General features: G+C 44.6%; 2 protein-coding genes across 2 annotated transcripts in view; one reads left to right on the forward strand and one right to left on the reverse strand.

Annotated features, from left to right (window-relative positions):
* The window catches only part of lipf (lipase, gastric), a 944109-nt gene that overhangs the window by 659130 nt on the left and 274979 nt on the right, over positions 1–10000 (forward strand). The gene's annotated exons all lie outside the window — the stretch shown is intronic.
* The window catches only part of LOC115377534 (uncharacterized), a 29383-nt gene that overhangs the window by 18485 nt on the left and 898 nt on the right, over positions 1–10000 (reverse strand). The window contains exons 4-7 of the mRNA XM_030077345.1: positions 9920–9988; positions 9712–9789; positions 9553–9621; positions 9009–9152 (exon numbers count right to left, since the gene is read on the reverse strand). Of these exons, the coding sequence (XP_029933205.1) occupies positions 9009–9152; positions 9553–9621; positions 9712–9789; positions 9920–9988 (360 nt within the window). The remainder of the gene's footprint in view (positions 1–9008; positions 9153–9552; positions 9622–9711; positions 9790–9919; positions 9989–10000) is intronic.

The raw sequence follows: 10000 nt of genomic DNA on the forward strand, positions 1-10000 counted from the left end.
CTGACCAACAGCATCACATAGTACACTATAACTAAATTAACTACAATTTGTTGACAGGGCCACCAAACTGTAAAGTTGGTGAGGCATAGGGAGACAGAAAAGTTAAGAATGGGGGACACAAATGGGAGCAGAAAACCTGGAAAATAGACGACTGGTAATGGATTTACTTTTTATATAAATAACTGTCCTGTTGTGGCAGCTCAGGCGTACAGAATGGGGAGTCTGTGCCTTGTTGTGCCACAACAGATTTGCTCTGAGTTCATGCACACCAGAGGGAACACTTCAGTGTTGAAAGTGAACCTCTTGTGTACAGACAGTACACATGAAGGTGACATGGACTCAAACATGCAGAACTATATACATTTCAACTTTAAACAGATATACATTTAAGCTTTAAACAGACATACATTTAAAATTTTAACAGATATACATGAAGAGCTCATTTGCAAAAACAGATCCCCATTTGAGTTTATTAAACCTTTTTAAACTTTTTTGAATTGTGTTAAAATTTACTTTATATTTATTTCTATTATTTATATGTTTACTTAGCCTGGCATAATGTTTATTATCCTAAATCATGCTTTGTGTGTGTGTGTGTGTGTGTGTGTTTGTGTGTACTCCAAGCAGTATCAGTGAAATGGTGTATCCATTTTAAGAATGGCTTTTATCTGTTTTTGCAAATGAACTCTTCACATTTAAACTTTAAACAGAGACCAACAGCTAACACGTGGCAAACAGAGACTAACACGTCCATAATTAATAACACCTGTGATACACATACATGTGATGACATACATCCCTACACATGATTCTCACAACTAAACCTTCTCTAAATATACCTGGAACACATGATTGGCTTAATCTAAAATCTAACCATGATCATCAATTCCGCATCATCAATACATAATCTAAAATCCCAATAAATACACGATATAAATACTATAAATAATGACAATAAATAACAATCTATACAATTACAGTGAGACAGGCTCTAAAAAGACAACATTCATAGTGGTAGACAATGTACACACCATGAACAACACAACACACTACAAGTCAGTTTCCTCTTAACCAACACACAAACGCGACAACACTAACATTTGCACCGGGACACTGCAATGTAGCTCCGTTTGACTCATCAAACAAAGAATTTACACCGGTCGTGTGAATTCATTGTTTGCCTCCTTTGCCAAACAAAACAACCTAACCCTCATCAAAATCCGCGTCTGACTCGAAGAGGCCCTCTACCTCTTCGAAGTCAACACCTAACCCCTGATCATCGTTAACACTAAAACTACATACAACACCTTCGTGATCACTAAAATACGTGGGCATCACTGAACACTCCACATTATACTGTGTTGTTTTAACATAAACGTGATCAATTAGTGTCCCCTTCTCTGTAGTTTCTTGTGTTACATGCTGACTAAACCTTTTTCTCCCATAAATTTGCAAATTGAGGATGTTTTTAAAATGTTCTCATTGAAATCCCCCACTATTACAATTGTGTTACTGATTGGATGTAACCAATCAAGTAACTTCCCCAGATTTTGTTTGAATAAAGAAATTGGATAACACGGTGGACGATAAATTACTGCCAACAATATGTTGAATTTGTTGCACAGGCACACCAAACACTCCAGATTCAAATCGGGCACCTGCAGAATATCACAGTCCAAATTGTCTACACTATACAAACCAACTCCACCGTGTTCTAGGTTCTTTAGCTCTACCAATTTGGGGTTACTGCTGCTGTAACACAAGCCACGAGGACGATTGTGGAAAGTGTAACCTTCAATTTGGACACCGTCTAATGAGGACTGTGCAGTGAGCCACGTTTCTGTCACAGCAATACAGGTAAGCTGTAAATGCTGCGTGCAAGACACCAAATCTAACAAGTGGCGACTTAAACTTTGAACGTTCATTAAATACACAGAGAAACTGTGTGTATTTAATGAAGGCTCTGGCTGCTCAATCAAAAATGGAGGCATGCTATCCAAGGCCTCCTTTATGGCGTTCTTGCAATAAATTGCCTTCTCTGAAAAATCCTCGATGATCAGTCCAGACAAGGCCCTAACACGACTAAGCGCTACATATGCCTGCCCCGGTGCAAACACCCTCTTCAAAGACACTACGGCCTCATCTACAGTGAGTCCTTGCACTTTGTGAACAGTGCAAGCCCACGCTAACCTCAGAGGAAACTGACGACGCAAACCGCCACGCTTGGTGGCTCTATCCTCCTCTGGATCAATGGCAGTAGACTGCAGGCATTCTACTGCTGCATGTGCACGGTTTTTCCTCCTATCTGAACCAATTTTCTCATCATCAAATCTAACATACACGGTGAGAGGAAACGTGGAATCCTCTCCAAAAACTATCTGAGTAACCGTGCCACATGCTCCATTGACCAGGCCGTCCGCAACATCCACGTTCTTACACAACATGACTCGCGCGTTCCTCGCTATACACAAAGTCTCCGGTAGAGACGTGTCCGCCGCAACGCCATGATGCCCAGGCATCCGTTCCAAATTCCCTGTTGTCCTGTTAGTCACAAAATCCTGCGCCTCAATGGTGACATAATCAGGACAACAGTCAAACAGATAATTTAGGTTGTGCTCACTTACTTGCCTATTCGTCGCAAAGATATGCAAGGCTGAGCTCACCTCGCCGGTCTCGCGCATCTTCAACATTTCAACGTCGCTATCTAACATTGGGGTGGCCCTGGAACGCACTCTTAACCTATTAAGCATCTCTGCAAAAACACTATCCTTCTGTCTAACTATCTTTTTCAGCTCCACGATGCTGAAATTACACCACAGGTCCACACCAACAGGACTACTATACAGAGGCTTCCCTTTAACGGGAGGCAACTGATAGAAGTCCCCGACAGCTATCACGCTAACATTACCAAACGGGGAAAAGTCGCCTGTCTGCTTAATCTGCCTTAATCTACCGTGGATATAAGCCAACAAGTTGTGATTAACCATACTGATTTCATCTATAATTAAAATTTGGAGGTGACTTAATTTTGCTCGCAAAGAGTTTAGTTTATCTTCACCCAGAGGGGTGTAAGGTAAACTAGCCTGTTTGCCAATACTCAATGTGTGATGAATTGTTGCTGCATTCAAATTGTATGCAGCTATTCCTGTTGGAGCAGTTAACAAAACACAGATATCGTCTGGTTGATCACAAAGTGTTGACAGCAGCCGCGCTGCCTCATACTGGATAGCCCTAATTAAATGACTCTTCCCCGTCCCTGCACCACCTGTCACAAACACACGCAGAGGCTCTGGGTTTTTACCCATCACCTTCTGCAGACACCAATGTCTCACCTTATAAAAAACAGCAAGCTGTGTCTCATTCAGAGACCTAACAAGCGCCAAACCCTCACTTCTAGATAAAATGGACCTGTTTCTCTCTAACTGCGCTACCTGTCTGCCACCAACAATCAAATCTGGCACATTAACCAACGACTCAACTAACTGTTCCTCAGCTAACTCTCCTTCCCGCTGCTGCCTCATCTCTTCTAAACCCTCAAGGCGTTCCGCTTCCTGTTCAGGACAAAGCTCACCCCAAACATCCTCATCTACACCGTTGTTTTGCGCAGCTATTTCCTGAGCTAACTCAAGGTGAGGACAATTAACCTCAAACCTTGCCCTATTCTCATCGACAACATCGCTAACCGAATGTACAGAGCCGTCGCTAAACATCACCTCACCATCGTTATAGAACTGCTCAAACAGCTCAAAGCCTTCAGGTTTGAGGTCTGAGTCAGTTCTATAAGGAAGAAACAACTGCAACAGGCTCTGAAAATGTGCCTCCTCCTCTCTATCCAAATTAAAACGCATGTATCGCACCACTGCAAACTGAGTGCGTGTTCTCCTAAGAATGAATCCTAAGTCATTCTTCAGTTCAATTCTGTCTTTAGACATCTCATTTTTGCTGAGAACACGATACTCAGATGCAAAGGTAGCCATACACATGTTATCAAACACTACGCTGTCAGGCCTATTCCTATACCTATCTACTATACTAGTCATAAACATATCCTCCTCCCGTAGATCACGGGAGGCCGCCATCTGCCTCAACACACTGAGGGGCAAACTCATTCTAACTATCCTACTGCCTGTCGGCACAAACACAACCTTTCTGGAACACTCCCTAAGGTGCATGTTCGTTAGCCTATACACCGACTCCTGCGCACAAACATCCCTATTGTGTAAATATACACTGCCCAGCTTCCGCAGGGCTTCTTTGGCAGAGAGATTCCCTTGTTTTTTTGCTTCTTTTTGGGCATTAGTCAATAAGAGGCCAATTTCTCTCTCTGCTTTTGTAATATACGATATTATGTATATTACTACTGCGTAGGCGTCGGTGACAAAGCTAATGTCCATGTTAGCGTTCCAGCACTTCAACAACTTCTTGCTATACTGATTGACCCAAACCTCGTTCACCCCTCTCCTATAGACTACCTTGTGCTTCTTCTCTAAACGCCTATAAGCCATCTCAAAAATCTCTTGATTAATGCGCAAGCTACCAAACAAATCCTCTACACTAGCAGGAGGCACATCGCGTTCCACAGCCTTCTTGACATCCTCAAGAATTTTGTGCGCAAACTCCTTAGGCATCTTGTCCCTATCCTCAAAACACTTACAGGCTGGCTTGTTTTCTGAATTAGATTCAGCCTCACCTGTCTCCTTCTTCTTCTTATCACACTTGCACTCCCGCATTCTACAAATGAATGTGCGCGCAGAAACAGGTTTTGGAAAATTGAAACGACATGTCGTTTTGTGTTTTCTGCATGACTTTGAATGTCGTTTGGAATGTGTTTGAACAGATGACACCGTGTCCAATAGTGTGTCATCATCTGAGGGTAGCTCACATGTAACGTAGCGGTCAATAAATTCTACAACTTCCTCGTCTGTGTTTTTATCAATTTGGGGAGCACCCTCAATCCAAAACAAACAGTGTACATGTGGTGAGCCTCGCTGTTGAAATTCGACCCTATAAAAGTAATCAACGATCTTGCCGATTGGTTGACAGGGAGACATGAGAACCTCTTTCAGAAAACAATGCCACCTGTAGTCAAACATTCGCGCCGCGGTCACAGGATTACGTCGCAACAACGCGCACCTATCAGCCCACTCCAAATCCTCTACCGTCTGCGATCTGCCTTCCTGTTTCAGGATGCTGGTCAGAAGATTCTGCCAGCGCATATCCGCAGACGAAAACGAGCAAAACCACGTTGGAATGCCTAACTGACGCACACAAGCCATCACGTCCTTCTGGACAGACTGCCAGAAGGCCGGAGTTCCTCTGATGGGTTTAAGAAACCTAAACCCATCATCACACGCCAACAACTGCTTCAAGGCGTCCGCATCTGCCAACATATCCTCACTAACCCGTTGAGGCCTCTGACCTCCTTTATCCTTGCGCAACGCAACAGAAACACTGGACACAACCTTGTCCAACTCCGACACATACTGAGCAAAAAATATATATTCTACATTACGCGCAAAACGACCGTCGGCATGCATAATCCTATTATTAAGATAACGCGCCAACGTCAAGTCGTGCCACCGACCATCGTGAAACGTCCTACCACCCGTGGGAAACAACACGGGGAAACACTTTGCCTCGTTCGTGTGGTCAGAAAGCATTCTTACCGGACTATTCCCTTCTGCAGGCGCAATGTTCAAAATATCCTTAAAATACTGATCTAAAGCTTCCTGACCAATATCAACAGGCATAAGACAAGTGTCCTGAAACATGCAGTGCTGTTGTCTGTCATGTAACAGTTCATCCTGTGTTATGTCTGCTGATTCCGCTAGCTCACACATTTCACTCTGAACCGTAACCTGCCCTGACCTAACCTCAGCCTCATCCTCACTGCCTGACTCGGCCTCTTCCTTCTCCCTATCTTCCTCCCTAACAAACTCATTGACCCAGTGCTCGTTAAACTCAATGTCTCTATAATAAACATTTGTCCTCTTTAAGTATTCTAGCGCCTGTCTTACACGCAACGTATCAACAAACTGGTACTCATAATAGCCTTTATATGTGAGTTTCCGCTTCAGCTTAACCTGAAGCAGAGACCCTTCCATACTCGAACGCGGCAACACATTCACAGTCTGAACAATGTTGGCTGGAACACATGTCACTGGTCCATGTACTCCATTCTGCCCGCCTTTAGGCAGTGCCAACATCTTCATGAATGGAATGTGTAACGCAATAAGATGCTGTTCTAAACTATTCAAAGATCCCAGTTCAGCAGGAATGGGATCAAGCTCCAAGTTATTAACCCAGCATTCAGCTGGCATCTCACCTGAACTAAGCTTCCTATCACACGTGAAACAAATCCACAACTGACCGCGCGATGAAACCAACGAACACGGCGCAACACACTCCCCACTACACCTATGCAAATGCTGTTCGCCTATACACCTATCTGCATTAGCCGCTGTCGCTGAACTTCGCCTATAAGCTTCCCTATCACAAATGACCACCTGATATCTAAACAACAACCTATGACACACACAGCACACAAAATCAGGTCCATCTCTGACCTTTTCTAAAAACTGATCCATAACAAAAGCAAAATCTTTGGACTTCTCTACTCTGTGTTTTCTGCCTAACCTCACACTGGAAATAACCCTCTGCTTATGCTCTACACTACCATGATACTTTATCTTACTTCTTTCTTTACGTTTCTCTCTATACTCAGTGCTGTCCCTATATTTAACCAAACCCTTGGCCCTAACTCTCTCCCTGTGCTCAATACTGTCCCTATATTTACCCAAACTCTTAGCCTTAACTCTCTCCCTATGCTCAATACTGTCGCTATATTTACCCAAACTCTTAGCCTTAACTCTCTCCCTGTGCTCAATACTGTCCCTATATTTACCCAAACTCTTAGCCTTAACTCTCTCCCTGTGCTCAATACTGTCCCTATACTTGACCAAACTCTTGGCCTTAAGTGTCTCCCTATGCTCAACACTGTCCCTATATTTGCCCACACTCCTGGCCTTAACACTCTCCCTGTGCTCTACACTTTCTCTGTATTTACTAACGCTCAACTGTTTAACCCTCTCTCTGTGGGGCAAATTCTTACTATATTTCCCTACACTGCACAACCTAGCTTTCTCCCTGAACAACACATTTCCTTGATATTTCTTTCTATTACTCAACTGTCGTTTCTCCCTAAGCGACATATTACACTTCTCCTGCTTCCTCTGTTTCTGCTTCAGATACTTAGACTTCACAGTCATTCTACCTGACACTAAATCCCTAGCAGCCTCCACAACCTTATCACTATCCTCTACACCTACATCACACCTAACCGCTGTGTTGTCACTATCTACAACCACAACATCCATCATTCTAGATCTTACATTGTAACCTGTAACTTCACTAACTTTGCAGTAACTGTAACAACAGTGCAGTCCAGGCTTACACACACAAACAACATTCTCAAAATGCCGTCCCATTACATTTTCTATGTAAATACACTCTGCAGACAAAGGCTGACTGCTGCAGCTATACCTCAACCAACGCCCATCATGGAAAGTATACACACTAACGCCTAACCAATCGGCTGTTGCCTGAATTTCCACCTCTGTGGCCCAACTGCCGACACGCCTCATCCTGGACTGCTCAATGTACTCTAACACAGAGGAGTACCCAGTCCTCAAAAGACTCTGATATCTATCAGTGTTCCTTTCTAACTCTTTACACACAGCTAACCTAATCCTACGATGGTGCTTCTGAGAACCACTCACCGCCTGAGAGATGGCTCTGAAGAAGCAGTTCCCATCGGTCACAATCCTCTCTTTGCTACAAGGAACACCCAACAACCCCTCCTCTGTGGCTACCGGACTAATCTTCACGCAATCGACGTTTAACTTTGTGCATAAAGCACGACAAACATCTACGCCGAGGGGATGGAAGACCAGCTCTTCGCTTCTCACCTCGCTAACAAATTCGACGTCCAAATTAACCTCTCGGACATCGAAACTCTTGGATTTCTTCGACATACAAGTGCCGGAAGAAATAACACGCTTTCTGCCATTAGCCACTGTTGGTTCTGCCGCTGAACCGCTGCTCACCTCGCTGGAGAAAGACAACACAGAAATGCCAGACAGTGCCGGACTTGCGGCAATGCTGACACCACACTCAGGCACACAAACGCCTGCAGACACCTCACTTTTTCTCCCAGCCTCAGTGAGCACACTAGACTCTGGTGCTGGAGCAGCGCTCATCCCAGTGACGAGACTCTCCACAGACACACCAGACCGCGCTGGACTTGCACCCGTGCTGACCGTCACACCACACAGCTCAAAGAGCTTCTCCCTCGAACGGAGACTGTCGGCCAAACGACAGATGTAGTGGTGCAGGTCGTCGAGACACGCAAAATGCAGAACCACGCTTGTACCGTTGTGGTGTAACAAGCCAGTGTTACTGCGTGAGTGACTGTCGACCACAGCGAACCGTCCACCCTCACGCACGATGGCAGTGGTGTTTCCGCACATTGTCAAAAGACATGTGGTGTATTGACTGAAGATTCTCTCCAGTCCATTACGCAAGCTGATGAATACACCGAAATCGATGTATTCACCTTCGGTCACGCCTACTTCGCCTAACACCGTGTCACCAAAACTAAACCTAAACAGCTGTCCGTCTAATTCCAGCTGCTGTGGCAAATCTGGCACAGACAGCAGATTAGACACATGGCTGAAGATGTTGAGGTCACGCAAACTCGTGTACAACTCATCACCTTCAACCAACGCGCGATCCAGATCCAGCCTGTCCCACGAGAACGCGCTCCTCACTGTGTGTTTGGCTAAGCTGACCAAAGCTATAGCCATACACTGCACACCTCCATACACAAATCGGGCATTTCCCTGATGAAATGACCCGCGCACAACTTTAGCTAGCCTAATCCTGCTGCTATCTATGTTAGACCCTGTTGCCACAGCATTAGCGCTAGACTCTGACTTAACATCTCTAACACAAATAGAAGGAACAAAAACAGCCTTAGCTTTGAAGATCTTCTGTCGCTCCTCTGGGACGGCAGGGCCCGCTGCGGCGACCTCCTCCCGACCGACGACCACTCCCGGCACCTCGCTGGCCGACTCCTGGGCTGTCGCCTCCACCTGATAAAAAAAAAAACAAAAAAAAAAAAACACAGCAGTGAGATTTTGGCAATGAAATGTCGTTGCTTGGCTTCCGGATTACAGCAGAGATGGAATTATGGGACCATTTAAAAATTAAATATAATCTATATAACTAGTGCGATATGGTCTATATAACTAGTGCTAAAAAACAAGAGCTAAATAATAATGAGTGCAATTGAGAGTAACTAGATGAAACAGAATGTAAACAACAGACTAAATAGTGTAAACAACTGAATACACAGTGTAAATAATACTGAGTGCAACTGAGAATAACTTGATAAAACAGAATGTACACAACAGACAAATATGAAAACAGGAGAACCATTTTCCTGCTACCTCTCAATGCTAACTCACATATTATATTTAAACAAAGACAAACCTGCTGCACCGCTGGTCTGGGCGCGGAGGCGGACACGGTCCCACGGGCTGGTGAAGGTCTCGCCGGCACCTAAAAAAGATGGGGAAGAAAAAAAGCTTCATTTACATAATGCACTCATTCACTCGGGTTCTGCACGTTATAAAAAGTACTTTGCAGCACCTCCGGGACGGCCGGGCACGCTGCGGCGAGCTCCTCCCGGACGACGACCACCCCTGGCACCACGCTGGACGACTCCACCTGACACAAGACAAAAAAAAAAAAAAAAAAAAAAAAAAATCAAACAAGGTCTCACTAAATCACAGGAGAACCATTTCCCTGCAACCTCTCAAAACGATAACTCGCATATTATATTTAAACAAAGACAAACCTGCTGCACCACTGGTCTGGGCCCGGAGGCAGGCACGGTCCCACGGGCAGGTGAAGGTGTTGCCAGCACCTAAAAAAGATA

The sequence above is a fragment of the Myripristis murdjan genome, chromosome 19, assembly GCF_902150065.1.
Source record: "Myripristis murdjan chromosome 19, fMyrMur1.1, whole genome shotgun sequence".
NCBI classification, from domain to species: domain Eukaryota; kingdom Metazoa; phylum Chordata; class Actinopteri; order Holocentriformes; family Holocentridae; genus Myripristis; species Myripristis murdjan.